At 38.4% G+C, this 20,101-nt stretch overlaps 1 protein-coding gene across 2 annotated transcripts in view; it reads right to left on the reverse strand.

Moving 5' to 3' along the window:
• Positions 1 to 6,828: 6,828 nt before the first annotated feature.
• DBF4 (DBF4-CDC7 kinase regulatory subunit) overlaps positions 6,829 to 20,101 on the reverse strand; it is a 21,671-nt gene continuing 8,398 nt past the window's right edge. The window contains exons 4-13 of one of the 2 annotated variants that reach the window (XM_072412799.1): positions 19,896 to 20,093; positions 19,566 to 19,616; positions 17,872 to 17,941; positions 16,612 to 16,682; positions 15,600 to 15,621; positions 15,463 to 15,508; positions 14,784 to 14,897; positions 14,019 to 14,124; positions 10,841 to 10,965; positions 6,829 to 7,922 (exon numbers count right to left, since the gene is read on the reverse strand). In XM_072412799.1, the coding sequence (XP_072268900.1) occupies positions 7,058 to 7,922; positions 10,841 to 10,965; positions 14,019 to 14,124; positions 14,784 to 14,897; positions 15,463 to 15,508; positions 15,600 to 15,621; positions 16,612 to 16,682; positions 17,872 to 17,941; positions 19,566 to 19,616; positions 19,896 to 20,093 (1,668 nt within the window). In that variant the 3' untranslated portion in view covers positions 6,829 to 7,057. Of the gene's footprint in view, positions 7,923 to 8,750; positions 9,406 to 10,840; positions 10,966 to 14,018; positions 14,125 to 14,783; positions 14,898 to 15,462; positions 15,509 to 15,599; positions 15,622 to 16,611; positions 16,683 to 17,871; positions 17,942 to 19,565; positions 19,617 to 19,895; positions 20,094 to 20,101 lie in introns of those variants that run through there. The other variant, XM_072412800.1, reaches the window with a different exon arrangement.

Raw genomic sequence — 20,101 nt, forward strand, 5'->3', positions numbered from 1 at the left:
CCCCCCACTATCAAAACTCCTTCTGCAAACATATCAGCAACCTCAAGAAACTCCTCCAAAAAGGACACTTGGTTAGTATTAGGGAGATACAGATTGACCAGGGTAAACAACCTAGTATTGATCCTCCCTTTAACTAGGAGGTATCTCCCTTCTGGGTCCATCTTCAAAGTAACTAACGTCCAAGGGAGGGATGTATCAATCAATATGCTAACACCCTTGGACTTAGAGTATGGGGATGAGGCATGGTACGCCGTCTGAAACCGACGGTTCCTAAGTGTAGGTACCTTATCGTGGCGGAAATGCGTTTCCTGTATGAATGCTATCTGAAATTTTGAACTATTGAGGGAATTCAACACAACTGAGCGTTTGGTCGGGTAATTAAGACCTTTCGCATTAATAGATGCAATTTTTAGTGACATGTAGGCGCTGAAGATTCTAGGCAATCTGCAGGGGGGGTGGAGGGGGAGAGGGAGGGAAACAGATACAAGGGAGTAAAGGAAGGGGGGAGGGAGGGGAAGAAGAGAAGGAATAGATAGAGAAAGGGAGGTGGAAAGTGCTCCGGTCGAACAACCGAAGCCCACCAGGTAGTACAATGCTAAATCAGTACCTAGCTCCAGACCACCAGGGTGAGGAGCAAACTACTGGGGGTAGTGGAACTTGACAGAGGCATGGCATCCACCAGCCTCCACCGTAACCAATTTGTGAACTAACATTCTAAAATCCGCCTATAGTGTAGACATAGATAAAAACAATAAAAATAATATAAACATAAATATCATTGCTTTCCCAGGTAGATCAAAACCACAGAGGTAACCAACTAGGTTAGCAGATCTATTGCAACAAAAACATACTTTGAACATATAGTTATGTATAATCCTTAAACAATCATGAATGCAGAGTAGTCCACGGCCAACGGCGCCCCCAATGCCACCAGCAGTAACAAGCAATCAACTCAAAGTAGCATCCATCGATCCACCCCAGGAGTTGGCCCAGTAGGCCACCTGAAGTCTGAGGCACCGCCCGCCGCAGACCAATCAGTTTGCCAATCTATCACAATAATAATAAACAAACCCAGCTTATGGACAAGAGCGTGTTTGTATGTACCATAGCACACAGCATACTCTTGTATTGCAACATACCATACATAAAAAAAAAAACAAAAAAAATTACCGCAAGGATCAAATCAACATAGGGTAGGCTCAAAATACTCATCAATCAAGGCAAATGAACTGTAGAAAAAACATATTAGCAACAAAAAAATTGCATTAAACCTAAGTCTTATGGCAATTCAGCTTCAACGATAATTCTATATCTGTCAGCAGTTTCCCACGTGGATAAAACCGGCAAACCCAGGTAGGCATCAAGAACAATAGGGTGAATATCAAAGTTTATTGGCCATAGGATCCAGCAGGATCCTCTCTCCCTGCAATGCAACACACTCCGATCTTCGGGGAAATTGACCCTCCTGTGGTTCCGCTGCTGAGAGGCCGCTGCTTCCGTAGGAAAATCCAGCCAATTAGGAATTACTATTGGGTCCACACCTAGCAAAGAGAACAATGCAGGGAGCTGTGTATGGCGATGCAGGGCAAATGTCTCTGCTCCTTTCGTCACAATTACATGAAAGGGGTGGCCCCATCTGTAAAATGCCCCCGTGGAGCGAATCAATTCCAATAGCGGACGAAGGACTCGGCCCATACGCAAAGTCTGAGCCGATACATCAGGCAATAACTGTATACTAGCACCATCAAAGTCCACTGGACCTAGTTGCCACGCTTTACGCATTATCTCCTCTTTTAAAGTCTAGTAGTGAATCATACATATCACATCATTGGTGAAATTTGATCCACTATCTAGAACACTCCGCACTCTATGTACCCGGTCAATATCAATGGCCGTATCTAGTGGGCGGTCCAGAATTATGTTAAAAATGGTAGTCACGGTGGCATGTAGGTCAGCATTAGCCGTCGCGTTAGGGATCCCCCTGAGGCATACATTATTTCTCCTGCTGCGATTTTCCAAGTCATCAGTGCGGGGCAGTAGAGAGGTAAGCTGTGATTTAACATGGCCCATATCGGATTCCAGGGTGGTCACAGAGGATCGCATATCACTAGTAGAAGATTCCATTGCTATCACCCTAGCATCAACATCTGCTACCTTTTGCTTAACTGCATCCATCTCTGCACGGATAGAGCCCTCTAATCTGGCCAACATATTCTCCATGTCACTTTTAGTAGGCAGCGCAGCAAAAAGATCCTGCAGCATGGCCTGGGATACAGGCAGCTGCTGTGTAGCAGGAGAATGGTTGGGCTCCAAGGAAGATGAATCCCGGGAGTCATCTGCACACAAAGCAGGACTCCCTAGTGTAGCAGGAACAGGCATCGTGGAGCTTGCAGGCTCTCCTGCAGAGGCTCCCATACTGGAGGAGGAAGGGCTGGCCGACGCCATGTTAGGCGCCACGTGCGATGGGGCAGATGAGCCCGGCGGGTGAAGATAGCGGGTTAGGGATGTTTCCTTACCCGCTCTCTGTGTACCGGGTTTCCTCCTACCGCGAGGCATGCGATTTGCGGGGGAGGAAATCAACTCCGGCGGCTGCCAGACGGAGAAGAGCGGTGGAGGCGGCAGGAGCTCAGGGACAAACTTCCTTACGCCGCCATCACGTATGGGAAAAGAAAGCAAGGAGAAAAAAAAAAAAAAAAGAGAAGACAAGAACAGGTAGAAATACAAGATCAGTGGGTAACCACTGGTCCAGCCAGCCATATTTGAAGTTCAAATGAGCAACACAGAAAAAAAAATTTAGTTAATCCATATTATATAATACCAGTACCAATAGCTTGATCCCATCGGGCCCAAATTTCCTCAAATCTCTCTAGTTTGGTATTGAGCCTAGCAGATCAGCTGAATATCCCCCTACATGTGTCCTTAATTCTGCAAAAGAGGGCGGAGTGGGTGATTTCCAATGCACCGAGATGAGGCATCTATCCGCCCTGAGAATATGTGTCAAAGAACCTTCCTTGGTTTAGAAAGTTCCTTTATGGGGGACATCCAGCAAATGGGTCACCGGATCTAAATTATTAGAGGTTTCCAGTATTTTACTGAGCAAAGCATTCACCCCACTCCAGTAAGGCACTATCTTAGCACAGTTCCAAAACATATGAACTGTGTGCCCACTTGTGAATCACACCTCCAGCATCTATCACTGCAAGATGGATATATGGAGTGAAGCCTGTTTGGGGTATAGTAACAATGCATAGGAATTTTATATACATTTTCTCTATACAGCCTGCATATCAAACTCCTATGAGCTTTACCCCATATAACCTGCCACAGCTCTGGAGGGTTCCTTACACAGAGAATGGCTTTGTTCTAAATAGCAATAGAAAGAAACTAAAGCACAAGTTCAACCAAACCACATTGTTAGGCTTAGGTAAGATGAAGAGGATTTGATGGACAGCAAAACATATTTCCACACTGTGCTTAGGGCGCCTCCTGCTGGCAGTAAGCGGTCATACACTCACCTAAGGTTGAACAATCCAGACCTAGGAAAGATGTTTAAAAGAAACTTTTCCTATGTCTATTATAGTCATTGCAAGAATGGTAGTTGCAAGTTCTGGATCTACAGAGGAGTAGGTAAAAAATTATTATCACGCCAAAGCATTATATAGGCTTTACTCACATAACTACCAGTGTTTTAAATAGAACTCGTAGGAAAATAATGATCCAATCGTGAAATTTTGGCAATTTAGGGTGATTTCACATACAGATTGTGTGGCAGATAAGCAAAAATTCAACTTGTTGACAATTACCAAAACTCATGCTTAGTTGCAGATTAAAACAAAAGGGTGATTTTTAGAAATAAAATCTAACAAAGAATGCAATTTGAAATGGCTGACTTTTTTGGATGCTGGTTCACATGCAGACTTGTCACCACAAATCTTAAGAAATAAACAAAAAAAATAAACAAATCTGATGAGAATCTGTATTTGCGGGGTGGGGTGATTGTTGTAATGGTGGAAATACTGAAGCATATGGCTCGTCAACGGTTGCCTCATACAACTAAAGACTACACTGACGTCACGCTGCGCCTCCCTTGTTTTTCTGTCTCTAGTACAGTTTGTGAATTTAGGTGAACATTGTCATTTGGAATATAAGAATTCATTAGATTGTTTATTAAAACTAAAATTGCAACAAAAACAAAAATTGCAAATAATGCCACATTTTCTGTGGACCACTGCATAGGATGCAAAGAAAAACCCATTTATTTTGAATGGCACTCCAACACACTAAGAAAGTACATCCCCAATTAATAGTCTTGTGCTTTTGTCAAGCTTGTTCGGGTATTCATTTTGAAAAAATGCCTTTTAATCTATGTGTATTGACACTGCCAAGAGGTCACTAAGCCCTTAGTTAAATATAAATTTCAGGTGGTATTTGCAATGTATTCCTGAATAACCAAGCCAATGTATTGGTTAAAAGAAAGAACGACCACATGTGGAAAGTCCACTTAGAAAAATGTTTAATACACACACGTAAAACAGTTGGATAACATTTGAAGCCCTAAAAAAATGTCAGACACTATTAAAACTTTTACTTGAATGGAATCTGATTGATAATAGACCAAACAGTGAAAGGGAAAATAAAATGTAACTCACTCTAGATAAAAAGCTGCCTTTTTTTGATCTTAAACCAAAAAATATCCCAGATTTCACAGTTGACACACATGTAGTGTTTTACCTGCCAAAATTCTGAACCGTTTTGCGATTTCCACATCTCAGTCAGGCAGCAGGCACACTATGTCCCGGTTTAGTTTTGCTTCTTGGAAGACTTTCTTGCTTGACTCAGTAAAGAACGCATTGATTTTAGGAGCTGCTACTGCTTATTGTGGTGGGTGGCATTACAAAATAGCGAGTAGCTTTTTGGTGCATTAGACTGAACATTCAAAGAAGTGGTCTGCTTAATGCAACACATGCCAATGTGCAGCATCACGAGTGAATGAAGCCCAACAGTGCAAACCCAGCCAAAAACTGGTCAGAAAAAGACATTACAGCATACATGGCTATTGTTACATTGAGGATGTAAAATCCGGGTTCTGTGGTCAAAGCCTAGACTTTTATGGTGTCTTAAAATGCCAAAAACATGCACTCTCCCTCTCAGAGCTCAGCTGTATTGTACCTTTTTAAAAGGTAACTAAATCCAATTTTTACCCATAAGGCCGAGCCATCTATGGTCAGGGCCATTAAGAGGTACTTATGAGAAGGGTGCCCAGAGAGAATGTGGCTTAACCCAATAAACTAATTCTAGAACAGCACAAAGAGGACATTTCTTCCCAATTGACACATTGTGGTACATTTCCCTGCTTCAGGTTAAATTTACTCCCTGGCATTTTGCTACAGGGCAAGAACTACCGGTTTCTGTGTTGAAGCAGCAGTCTATCTTCAGCAGTCTGGCACAACCCCTGTGAGAGCTAGAGATGTACAAATCAGTCAAGTATGATGTGACACACATTGGAAAATTGCATTGAATACAGAAGGCTGGCACTGGGGCTCCATTAAACATACAAAAGCTGCCTTTTTATACATTCACATAATTAAAAGTTTAAAAACTGTCTGCAATTGAAATGTATGCCAATATGTAGGTTGTCACTGCTGACCTGAAAATGCTCACTGATCACAAGTCTTCAGAAGATTTAGCATCATTGACATAGCACAGGTATTCCAAGCTGGACTTCTGACTTGCCTATGGCCCCAAAAATATGGAATCTGAGAACTAGTATATCAGACCAGCAATAGCAGCCTATGATTTTTTTTTTCAGTACAGGTTACCTTTATTAGAATAGAGATGATAAAAGTAGTTATTCGAGAACATTTTTCAAAGGCAAATTTGCTGAAAGCTGAGAAACCAGCTGCTGGCTGGACAAAAACTGGAAGTGCCAAGAGATACAAAGACTGCAGCTGTGTAGTGAAAAGGCAGCTGCTTCTGTATTTGGATGCCAATTTATATCACCCATCCTGTCAGACTTGGCTATGACCCAAGTTTTAATTTAATATCTTCTCAGCCAGAACTATACAAATTGGTTACCAATACAATGGATGATGCTGGGGACATTCACAGCTTTTCTATCCCTAGAGGTCTGCAAGAGCCCAGAGGGCTTCTTAAATATTCCGACAGAAGATAACCATTCACTACTACAAGTGCCCAAAATATAAAACCATTCCTGGGGCCTCACCAGCTATACATGTCATCTCCAAAAGCATGCACAAAACTACTTTTTTTCAGTCAGAAAGCACAAAAGCTTGAGATATAGAAAAGGTGAAGCCTGTGCTTTAGTGTCTATTCCAAAGGATCCAAAATAAAAGCTGTGCACTGTAATTCAATCTTGCAATTTATTTTTTCCTTACAGCAATTCCCATCAGAAAGGAATCACTTCAAATAGCTTTTGTTGGCAGTCAGAATGTGCTGTAAGCAAGTACGTATAACTGAACTACTAGAGGCTGGATTGCGTTGGTGGATTTGAGCTACATAATGCTAGGACACAAGTCCAATAATTATTGCACGAGGTGAAGGATTGTGCTGGTCTTGGGCAAGAATCTGATGTGTACATTAGGCACCCACGGTCGTTCATGTGCCTTTCATGGCGGATCAATGGACAATTGGAACAATGGCTATTCAAGACAGGGGAAGGAGAACTTGTTTGCTCTCCCCACTCCATACTAAAGAACTGTCACTGTAAAAATCGAATGTGCGCACACAGCCTAAGAGCCAGCATCAAAAGAACGGGACACTGGATGAACACACAATTGATAAAATATGATGAAAAGAAATTTGGAGTGGTGACATTGCAAAAATATTTTATATCGGACTACAAGGACCAACTTGGAAGATTAAAAGTCAGCTCTTTCTTATCCAAAAGTAGATTTTTGGGTACTGCTTTACTAAATAAAAACCTTTAAAAAAATTAAACAAAAAGACTTCAAAAATACAAAATATACAAACCTATTTTGGGCATTATTAAAATGTGTGTGTATACAAATTATATAAAAAACAAAAATTTAAAATTCTCTTAAAACCCATGAAAAGTCTCAGCTGAAGAACTGGTGGTTGCAAATATACACCAATCAAAGTCGCCTTTGGAAGATGGCTGATCATCTTTGACGTCCATGCTCTGAGGTAAATTTGCAGACTTTGAAGAAAACCCACAGAACTCAGACTGCATATCGCTCGTCTCAAACAAGGATAGGATTCTTTGTTTGGAAGAACTGACGTCATACTGTTCTACTGGAGCAGACACTTTACATGAAGGTGCAGCCTGTGAGGTCTTTTTTCTTGCCTTGCGTGACAATCTTTTCACTTTTCTGTGTAGTTTGCTGGGGGAGCTGGAGGAACTTGGGTCACTTTGTGCATGCAAGGTGTTTGATGGACAGGTTGTATTCAAGCCCTTAGGTACAGTGTATAATACTGGTTTTCGCCTGGCCACATCATTTGCATCCACAGGTGCAGAAAGTAAAGTTACAGATTCCAAAGAACTATCCAGTTTTATCTTTTTGATGGAACAGTCAATATCAGGCTCAGATGAACATTTCTGGATAGCTGTGGAAACCTTTCGCTTACAGTTTTCATCACACACATTTGTGGTTTCTGCTGCAGGGGCTGGGGAACCAGAAAATGCTAAATGGTTAGCTGCTCCAGGAGGCAAGGTAAAAGAGTCTGCTACACGGCCAGTGTTGTCCAAAGTCTGAAGGGAGAAAATAGAATCCATTGGTAGGGGGTCCGGGTTGGTAATGGCACGACAATCAGCATCAGCAGAAGCAGCATCAAGTGGAATATTAAGCTTGGTCAGTATGCTTTCAAGTGGACAGTCTTCTTGGGAACTTGGCGGTTCTGCAATTTCCTTTTCTTTCCACAAAGGATTCAAAGTCGGCACCAAACTAAAAGCAAGAGATATTAAAGATTAATGTTTGCCTAATTATCACAGTATAAAGCCTGTGCTTTCGTGTCTATTCCAAAGGATCAAAAATAACATAAGAGCTGTGTACTGTAATTCAACCTTGTATTTTTTTTTTTCCTTACAGCAATTCCAACTAGAAAGGAATCCCTTCAAAGAGCTTTTGTTGGGAGTCAGAATCAGGTAGAATGTACAGTAAGCAAGCACATATAACTGAACTAATTGAGGCTGGATTGTGGTGGTGGATTTGAGCTACAAAATGCAATAATTATTGGATGGGTGTGCCTAGCATGGGGTGAATGATTGAGCTAGTCTTGGGCAAGAATCTGACATGTGTACAGCAGTCACCCGCAGTCGTTCCATGTGTCCCTTATGGCGGATCAATGGACGATCAGAACTGCTATTCAAGACAGGGGAGGAGAGATCACTTGCTCTCCCCACTCCATACTGAAGAACGGCAGCTGAGTATACAGAACTCGCTCATCTGTCACTGAAAAAAATGTAATGTGTGCACACAGTCCAAGAGCCAGCATCAAATAATGGGACACTCGGTGAACACAGTTAAAACAAAAAAAATTGGTGTGGCGACATTGCAAAAGTGTCATATCAGACTACAAAGACCAAGGTGGTCTTATATAAAAGTAGACTTTGGGGTACTGCTGGTTACTAAATAAAAAAACAAAACACAACAATATAAAATATTTAAACATATTTTGGGCATTAAAATGTGAAAAAACAAAAAACAAACTTAAAATTCTCTTAAAACCCATGAAAAGTCTCAGCTGAAGAACTGGTGGTTGCAAATATACACCAATCAAAGTCGCCTTTGGAAGATGGCTGATGATCTTCAACATCCACGCCATGAGGTAAATTTGCAGACTTTGAAGAAAACCCACAGAACTCAGACTGCATCTCGCTGGTCCCAAACAATGATAGGACTCTTTCTTCATAAGAACTGACGTCATAGTGTTCTACAGGAGCAGACACTTTACATGAAGGTTCGGCCTTTTGTTTTCCTGCCTTGCGTGCCCATGTTTTTTTCGGCCATCTGTGTAGTTTGCTGGGGGAGCTGGAGGAACTTGGGTCACTTTGTGCATGTAAGGTGTTTGATGGACAGGTTGTTTTCAAGCCCTTAGGTACAGTGTATAATACTGGTTTTCGCCTGGCCACATAATTTGCATCCACAGGTGCAGAAAGTAAAGTTACAGATTCCAAAGACTTATCCAGTTTTAGCTTTTTGATGGAATCGTCAATATCAGGCTCAGATGAACATATCTGGATAGCTGTGGAACCCTTTTGCTTACAGTCTTCATCACCCACATTTGTGGTTTCTGCTGCAGGGGCTGGGGAAGCAGTAAATGCTAAACTAGCCGCTGCAGGGGCTGGGGAAGCCGTAAATGCTAAACTAGCCGCTGCAGGGGCTGGGGAAGCCATAAATGCTAAACTAGCCGCTGCAGGGGCTGGGGAAGCCAACTAGCCGGTGCAGGGGCTGGGGAAGCCGTAAATGCTAAACTAGCCGGTGCAGGGGCTGGGGAAGCCGTAAATGCTAAACTAGCCGGTGCAGGGGAAGCCATAAACGCTAAATAATTAGCTGCTCCGGGGGTTGGGGAAGCAGTAAAGGCTAAATGGTTAGCTGCTCCAGGAGGCAAGTTAAAAAAGTCCACTACACGGCCAGTGTTGCCCAGAGTCTGAATGGGGAAATTAGAATTCAAAGGTAGAGGGACCAGGTTGGTAATGGCACGACCATCAGCAGCAGCAAGTGGAATATTAAGCTTGGCCAATATGGTTTCAGATGGCCAGTTTTGTTGGGAAATTGGTGGTGGATGTTGTTCTGTAATTTCCTTGTCTTTCCCAAAAGGATTCATAGTCGGCACCAAACATATGTAACTAAAAAGCAAGAAAGATTAATGTTTGCCTAATTATCACAATATTTAGCATCAGTCATTTCAAACAAATAACCAAACATGAGTTAAAAAGAATGTTCAAATTCAGCAATCCCTTAACTTAGATGTTACTAGGATAAAATTATGCGTGGCCACTCTAAAGGGAACCAGGTGACTTTCAAAATGCTGGTCACCTTGATTAATAGGGTGACATAGGTAAAAAACTGCAGCTATAAAGTTCACCTGCACTAGTCTCCAGAACGTCACCATTATGGCTGTTCAGATAGGAATAACTCTTACACTTCTGGGTTTTATGAGGGAAAGAAAAACTTTTCTACATCATAAATCCCTAGGAACAATCCCTTATCCGATCTCAATGGTCAATTTGGAATCATGCCCCTTGTGCAAATTCTCAGCGGTTTTGCATTTAGAATAAAAATCTATACAGAATTATTGTATTAACTAATGTATGGCATACATGGATTCCAAGCATATATTCTCATTTAATACACAAGTTGTACTATACGCTTGAAAAGTGTTGCAGAATGAATGAAGTTTATCTTTCTTCCCAAGGCAACAAAATACAGTATTGCTAGCAAAAAAAGAACAAATGGTAAACTACCTATATCCATTCTGACCCCCACAATCCTCAAGCTCTAAACTCCATAAAAGTTCTACATCTGGCATGCATTTCTATCCTTCGATCCACACATCACAACCGTGTCCTGTAGTGATGTAGGGGTTGACAGGAGGAAGTACACATCTGAAATACCCATAAACTTAGGATGCAGACGTTTCACCCAGCTCTAGTCATGGCAACAAAGAGTGATATAGGTTTTGGAATGGGTATATATTAAAACTTTTTTTTTTTTTTTTTTTTTTTTTTTTGAAATTTTTTTTTTTTTTTTTTTTTTTTTTTTACAGGGAACATTTTAAAACCAGGTTTTACTATTACTCCATTTTTAAACTGACCGTAATGGAAAGGCACAAAATACTCTAACGGGTATGGCAACATTACCTTTTAACTTCCTGTATCTTTACCGACCAGTCGACAAGGTCACAATTAAACATTGAGATGAGTTCATCCACATCTTTATAATTAGGTCCATTTGCATATTTTTTGTGTTTCCGACTTATAACATGCTGCAATAAAGAAAACCATGTTTAGAAGAAAAAGGCCACCAGATTTGTTTGAAGAAAATTTGAACAATACAAAATAAAGTTTACTATCTTCATTGGGTTGAGCACAATTTTGTAGGAAAGGGACAAACATTTTTTATTACAATCTGTCAATCATACAGTCCAAGTAAACTGTATACAAGAGCTAAAATTTCATGCATAGAACTCAGCACAATATACAAACTAAATATAACATCCACTTCTGAAGTAACCTCAATAAGTCGGTAAGCAAGGAAGCTTCTTCCCTGTTTGAGGGATTAAACCAAGATTTCTTCAGAGATTGCTAGGGATTCCTTGAGCAATCTGTGCTTTAAGTCAGTTACCACAGTCACCAGTGATCTTTTCGGCCATCTGTATGGGTGGCAATGCAAGAAGAACTTTTCCCACTGACCACCACAATATACTGTGAGCTGTGGATATAGTAATTATAGGAAAGGTTCCCTAAAGAGATAGAGCGGTTGAGAAACATTGGATTAAGCAACAAGGACAACACAAGTGCCTCGGAAAGATCCGATTGCTAATGGGACAAATGTAATGATCACAGATCGTAAACAGACATTTTTCCACCACAAAATTTTGATAAAACTATGGATTCATGTCCCCACAGACACCGGGTAGCTACGATATTGGAAAACCCTTTGTTTTTACCTGGTTTGGAAAATCCTGATATCCTTCCATATATGATAGATGGAATCTAAGGGTATTTTTTTCATTTTTCTTTGTATCATTTTCTACATACAAAGGATATTATTACCTTAAAATATTTCAAGATAAATTTAGAATTTCCAACTGCAAAATATTTTGATACTTGCAAATTAAAACATTTTATTCAATCAAAACAGAGGAATTGTGAAAGTGGCAGAGCTTTGAGTGCTTTTGAGTAATTATGGTGTACATGGTGCATTGGCAAAAGGGGTGAGATCAGTATTATATGACACTTTAATTAAGGAATATACAAAAGGAGATCCTAAATATGTACACTCTTTGGAAAAAGAAAGAAGGGTTGGGAACAAATATGGGATACAGCGGCACGTAGTAGCAATAATGCGTCGGCACTTGAGGTTAAATACAAACTTATGATGTGTTGGTACAAGGTGCCGGTGCGCATGGCAAAAATGTCAACAACACACACTAGAAATTGTTTTGGATGTAATGGGGACGGCACTTTGTATCATATTTGGTGGGGGATGTCCTGAGATCAAAAGATACTGAATACGAGTTTACCAGACGGCATATACTTTGATAGGTAAATCCTTTCCATAACGCCCGGAAGAGGCTTTGTTGAATCTTCAACCACCAGGTTGTACTAGGTTGCAGTTCGTAATATTGACACATTTATTTACATCAGCTAAGATGGTGTTGGCTAAAGCGAGGAGGTCCTCCAAACCTAATGTGGAACATGTTAAAACAGAAAATGATGTGGTTTATGGCTAATGAGAAAATTAGAGCTTTTCCTAATGAGTTGATGGTAAAGTTTCAGGAAGTATGGGAGCCATGAATAAGGTACTACCGGTATATGTCCATGGGATGGCACAGTATATTTCTAACATAATAAGTGGTTGGTTTGTGCCCTGAGATATATTAAAGTATATTTGAATAGAGATTATTTTTTTTCTACCCCTTTTTTTTGTTATTGTTTGTGAGTAAAGTGTGTGTAGTTTATTGAGATAATAGGGAAGAGTACACAAATGGCTACGTGCAAGAAGGATAAAGATTTATTAGGGTAAATTAGAAGGGATTTTTTTTTTTTTTCACAGGAGCTAGTGAAGTAGTTACATAGTTAGAGGGTTGATATTGTTTTCACGCTAAAATTCACCTTTGCCAATTTATTTTTTATTTTTTGAGCCAGTGAAGTAATACTTTTTTTCACGTTTATAGAGGGTTGACCTTAATGCCTCACTTTAAATCCATGTACTTAATTAATTAATGGATTAATAAAGCTATTAGTTTTTGCATAAGTTCACATTTTATTATATAGTTAATTTTTGTGTAATTTGTTTTTTTCACGCACTAGTGAAGTAATATTCACCTTTTTCACGTATTTAGAGGGTTGATATCAATTTCTCCACATTAAAACTCACCTCGCTAATGTTTTGAAGTGGGTTTGTTTTGCGTGTGTTTCTCTCTTCTCTGTAGAAGAGTTTTAAATATGGGATACAAATTATAATTGTAAAATTGACGAGTGTAATTTTAATACAATGTGATTATTAATAGAACTAACTACAACAGATGAACACTTGGCATTATTGATAGTATTGAATCTATTAAGGTATCTTTCCTTTTAACTTTGTATTAAAGATGAATATGTATATTGTCAATTTAAAAAACTAAAACTAATAAAAATTAAAGAAACCCAAAACCCATGAACTGGCAATTGGCTTTGAATTCAGTGAATGCCTAGCACACAGCCAGGTAAATGGTATAAGTGCTGCAATAGTAACCACAATCTGGATTTTATTAGTGGCATAAGTAATAGAAATATTTATATATATATATATATATATATATATATATATATATATAACACACACACACACACACACATTTACACACGTAGTTCCTGGGTTACATACGAGATAGGACTGTAGGTTTGTTTTTATGTTGAATTTGTAAGTCAGAACAGGCACATTTAATAAACGCAATTAGAACAGATGTTTGTATCAACATATAGGTAGAGTGGTGTCAGTTACTGTATAAAATCCTCACCATGTTAAACACAAAAAAAAAAAAAAAAACCACTTATGGAGGCTAGAAATACATTAACTTCTGGAGCAAGCTGTGCTTTAATATGCAAAAAGAAAACAATACTGTAAAGTTTGTCTGTCATTAAAGAGTTAACAGCTTGCAGAAAAGCTCAGTCTGAGCTTTGTTAAGGAAGATTTTTTCTGCAAACTGCACCCTCAAAGCCTTAACCCAATGTATTTAACCCAGGGACACACCACATGCTTACAGTATTACAATATCTTAAATTATATCCTGTATTTGATTCTTCACATTAAGACAACCCTAATACGTACGACTAATAGATTATCGTATTTTTCCAAGCAACATTCACAGTATCCACCCTTCTCCTGTACATCAACCTTCGGATTGGTTTCCTTGTTCTGTGCAGTCTTTTTTGAACTGGAAAGCAGACAAATAAAACCCAATTACTATACTGTATTAAAAACATTTAATTACAATATTTAAATATTTTGATAAAAAATAACTTTTTTAACCTAATGCTAGGTACACATGTGCATTGGTTCTCGTCCAATAATCGGCTGAGGGCTGATATCCGACGATTAGCACTGTACACGTGCAATATTGTCTCCATCGTTCAAAATACTGTCCTGGCGGATCAATGAAAGATTAACAATCTTCAAGGAAGTGAAGGGAGAAAGCGCAGAGGGATGCTCCTCAGTCATTCTCCCCCTTCCCATAGAGGAAAACAGTAATGTATGTCCAGCACTCATTCATGCATTGTGCGGTCGTTTGTCGTTGGAAAGGATCTTTCACAATCCTTTCCAATGATAATTATTGCACACATGTACACAGCGTAAGCAGAGTTTATTACATCAAAAGTAAACTTACTTGTTAAATACTACAAAATCTAAACAAAATGATCAAAAACCAATAGATATCCATGGTGGTGTATCACAGTGACGCATAGCAACTAATCGAATACCTATATGAGTGGATGTATGATCTCTGATTGGTTACTAAAAAACTTTACATATCATTATTGCCGTTTGCACAGTTCTACTGATTAATCCCAGAACTTCTAAACATTATCAGCATACCCTTTTTTCTGTTTAGCAGTTGGAGCTTTATTTTCCACAGTCAGGTTTTCTTCCAAGGCAACAGGCTGGAAAGATCGGAAGGTTGGCAGCGTTAGAACGAGGGGTCTGTACTTGCTGGAACAGAAAGTTTACATAATGAAAAAGACAATTCACGTTATACAACAAACAGTACATTATATTAAAAAAAATAAAAACCCATGTCCATCCCAACAACAGTCCTAACCTACATAATGATACATTTCAAAACAATTCAGATTAGCACATTCAGTTCTAATTTAAAACCTAACCCACTCCCTTTGTCCTTATATGCAAGATGACGGTTAATACTATCTGGAAAAATTAGTTTTCTAATTTTAAATCAAGAGAACACATCAAGAGAAAAAAAAAAAAACCCACACAAAAAACTAAACACAGTGTGTTAACATACATTGAAGCAATGTTTTTGAATGTTACATGTGACTTCCATTGCCAATACCAGAAAAGCTTAGGTATGAATAGACCCCAACACTGGTAAATAATTCCTCAACAGTTAACAAACCAAAAACAAAACTCAAAGCATTAGATCCCAATCTCTAAGACATTTTTGCACAGTGCATAAATGTATTCTCCCCAAGCTGTAGAATCTATTTCCTAGATCCTGACAATTAAGAGATCACCCCCTCAAGCATGTTTAACTTACCCACTGCAGTCATCCACCTTGATGTATGGGCTCCTTAATTTCTCAGCTGAAAGGTGGGGGAGAAAATAAATACAATCATCGGTTATTCTAAATCCAAGTCTACAATACATATCCCATCAAAAGCTGTTTTTACAGACCTCTTGGTCTTCTTTTTCTAACCTGTTTAAAAACAAACAAAAAAAATTAGACAAATTATACAATATATATTTTAGGGTGATCTGCATAACAGGAACTAACTACCAAATGGTTTAGCATGTTTTATAATGCAAAAAATATTAGTTTTAAAAACTTAGTTTTAAAGCACATAACTACAATTAGGAACAAACTAAACCAACCAATACATAGTTAATTTTTTTACAATAGTACCCATCAAGGAATGTCAGAAGCAATGTGATCTTCCCAAAGCAGCACATCCAACGCTATATATATATATATATATATATATATATATATATATATATATATATTTTTTTTTTTATTTATGTGCATCATACTACTATGTGTGTTTGAATTGCCAAGGTGTATTTTTGTTGCCATTAATAATGGAAACCCAGCCAACACCAATATATTTGTTTTGTGGAGCGTTAACAGCTAATACGTAAGGACAACCTTAGTTCTTGAAGGTGATGTATAGAAAGCAGGGAATCCAGACAAATAAGTCTGAATGACTAGGTCAATCTTAGCCCAAAACCGAGTGTTTTTGGGTTTTTCTGGTATACAGCAATTAGTACCTACTGAAAGTAGGCCAAAGATTGACAACTAGTGACAGGATCAGAAAAATCCAAGGGTCACCAATGCACATAGCAAGCGAAGGCTAAGCCTGTTAAATCTGATCCCACAAAAGAATTACTGTACCAAAAATTACTGGCCATGAGAGAGACATCAGAACATACAATGCCTTGTCACTTGCTGCATATGAGGCTATATATAGTTGCAGACCACTCAAACCCCATGCTGTCCCCTGTCTACCACTGCAAGCACCTACAATGAACATTTGATAATGAAAAACTGAATACAGGAAGCCTGTTTTGATCAATAAGGTTTTCTTTTAGTACAAGTGGTAGGCAGGGTTGACATACACTATCTGGGATAAAGCACTATGAGAAAATCACACAGATGGTAAACTATCACAAACGTAATGTTCTTTACCTGCTTAGGAGCTACTTCAGTTTTTTTGGCTTGCTGTGATTTCTTTTTGTCTTCTATATAAAGTTTTGCAGCTAAAATAAGAATAAAAAAAAAATAAAAAAAGAAAGATACAGGTCTAAACTCTAAATATTAACAAGCAAAGAATAGTAGTGGAGTGGTATGTTTGTAGAACATATAGTATACCCTTCACTGGGAAATTTGCCAACCCTAGTATTATAGACCATATAGAAACAAGATAGACAATGGGTTTTTTTTGGCAAAAAAATTTTTCAAGAGATTTTGAGTTCAAAATTGCAATACTTTAGCGTATGCACAGTAATTGTGGCTGGACTGTTAATATTTTTAGTCCAACACTTGGTTGCTAGACAAAGATCACCTACTAGGTCACGTTAATACATTCAAAGATTACATCATACTTGACAACCAATGTTTGCAAAAGATAAAGGGGTTGCACGCAGCCTATTAACTAGATGCGTTTCACCATTCGTGGGCTTCCTCAGGGGTAGCTGTGCGCTTTTTTTTTTAAATGTATTAGTTGCATAAAGTCTAGGTATATGTTGATGCAAAGTTATCATTATTTGATGTTCTCTATAAATGAATGTATACCTAAACATTAGATATATCTACGTGCCCCTTGCTTATATTTTCACTGCTGGGCACTCTACAACTTGTAGAGAGAGAATTGTGTATTCTTTTTCCCATATACAAGTGTTTTACTTGGTATAAGAGCTGACTGGTGTGTGTAGGGCAGAGAGACAGCATGTCTGCAATGGGGCTTTTTTTTTTTCTTACACACTGATAATTGTATTCTATCTTCAGTGAATATCTGGTACTTTTGGATATGACTTGCTCCCCAGTGACAGCGCCCAGACCTACCAGTCCATCACTAGACACAACCACTATTATAAATGGTTGGCACCATTGCTTCCCTCTCATCCAACCCAACCAGCTGCATCAAGGGAGAGGTGGGGGAAGCTTTGCCAATGCAAGTATAACTGGGAATGGAGGGGTCCTCTACGAACACATAGACCGTAAACTGAAAGTGTAAAATGAACATGATTGATCTATACGATTCAGCCACAGCTTGTGTCATAATACAACATTGCCCAAAGCAATAAACTATTTAGAGTTTCTGATCTGGTTTCAAATGCAAGGTCTACCCAAAACAGACCCTAAGCTATTAATACTATTAACTAGGTTTGCTTTTCAATCTTTGTTAAATTGTGCTTTAAGTTTTATTCAAGCTTTAACGTATCTTACCATCCACATGCAGAATACGAACTCCCCAGTTCCAGGCATTGGCCAATATGCTGTTTCTTGGTAGACGTTCCTGTAATAGTGGAAGATCTTTATTAAATGCACCCAATTTAAGATTGTTTTACAAACCATCATGACAGCACATGGATGCTGCTAAATTTTCAAAATTAATAAACACAATTAGCAAAACCTAAATTTCGTATATAGTAACATGAACAGTTATATATTCAACTGTTCCTATTTATTAAAAGTGTCTGCAGAAATAAACCCAAAGCTGATGTCTATGCCATGCTGGAAATTGCTCTCCCCATCTTTACATTTTAATCCTGGAGAATCCATACAGAGGTCAGCAAGTGTTTTGTGCTTGTTAAAACCAGAATGTACTGCTCACTTCATGCAATCAAATAAGAGTGATGCCTTAAGGAGCATAAAAGGTATGTCCACAAGAACCCCCCTTTTTGAAGTGATGTATAATGGTTTAACACAATTACAGTCCTAACAGAACCCGACAAAATATTCTTAACATTTATTAAACTATTTTGTATTTTAGTCCAATAGCTTATTTTGTGGCTGGATGTGTATGCAGCTTATGTAAAATGCAGTGTATTGACCACCCACTGCATTTCATATTAGACTAGCCCGGGGCTTATATTTTATACTTCACTTTTATGTACTTCCATCACCATTTCCTGTAGATGTTGAAAACTGCCGATGGACACTCAGAGGAAGCAGGTACAATACAGAGTAAGAACATTTAAAGCAGAACTAGTGTATTGTCTTCTTTTTTTGCCTGTAAGCAGGTTTTTATTTAAAAAAAGCGTATATAAACACCATCTTACTTGCCAGCAATGTTTTTTTTCTAAATGTATAAAAAGGAATGAACACACTGCTCAGTGCCGTGTATTCTGATAAAACAACACCTATACAAACATACAAGAGTTGCATCTATCATATCTATACATCTATTCAGGACCAGATGAATAGGACTATGACAGGGAGTTAACAACTAAACACTGCAGAGGTCACAGAAAACTGACAGGTATGCCTGCCTTGGTGCGCAAATATAGTGTATATACTTGCATAATAAAGTGTACCTAAACTAACATTTTCACATTACATAAAAAGGTAGACACACACACTAATTATATATATATATATATATATATATATATATATATATATGTATAAATAAAATATGGCTCTGTGTGCTCCTGCACATGCCCTAATCTCAGACATGCACAGAAGAAGAAAAACAGATAAGTTAACAGAAGTTCCAATAGTCACATCTTTTCTACTATATGTAGGTGTCATTTGTCATGTTAAGGGTTTTTTTTCAATTTTGCTTGACCAAAGCAGCCAAGCACCATATAACATTCCTAGTTACTGTATAAGCTTGTCTGCTCGATCCCAACCCCAATCTTTTTTGTTTTTTGGCCAGTTACATTAAAGGGCAGTCTCACTGCCACCTATGTGTAAAAGTTGGAAGCATTGCTGATCACAACATCAAATCATTCATTGAAAAATTCCAGGCTAAAGCTAGCATGATGGGGCTGACTATTTCAGCATACATTTCCCTTATCAGGCAGTTTATAAATATTCTGTATTTTATGTTCGTCAGCAGTTTTTCTGTCATTTGGGAACACTGGTAAATGCTTGTAGTATATATTAATAAGCTTACAAATAAAGAATCCACTCACCTGCTCTTTCATAACTTTTTTAAGTAAAGACTTTCCACGGCTTGCATCATCCTAGGAAAAATCATTTTTAAAACACACATTTATAAAGTCACCTATTGTTTATATTCTTAAGCTTAAAGTGATGTTTCTTATAAAATTATATACACACACACTACACTTTCATAGCAGGCAAAGCAATTACAAAGTAAGAATGAATATATATTTCTACCTCAGTAACATAGGTTTTGGTGGTTTTCCTTTCCATTAGGCAGGAAAATGTGTTTTGTCCTAAAAATGAAAACCTCTCGTAGAAACTACAATTTTAATAAAGCATTAATACTAAAATCATACCATTCCAGGTTTCTTTTTAGAACTTCCAGCTTGGCTTTCTTCCCGACATCTTTCTGTCCGAGTTGAACCAGCTCCTTTATTCTGGACAGGCTCAGGACTTGACAAGGTGCATGAATACTTTAAAGCATTTGAGCTCTTTGCCTCTTTTTTACTAGTAATCAGACAGCTAATTTCTTTGCTGAGAAAACCTTCAACAGTCTAAAGAA

The sequence above is a fragment of the Pyxicephalus adspersus genome, chromosome 5 (genome assembly GCF_032062135.1).
Source record: "Pyxicephalus adspersus chromosome 5, UCB_Pads_2.0, whole genome shotgun sequence".
Classification (NCBI taxonomy): domain Eukaryota; kingdom Metazoa; phylum Chordata; class Amphibia; order Anura; family Pyxicephalidae; genus Pyxicephalus; species Pyxicephalus adspersus.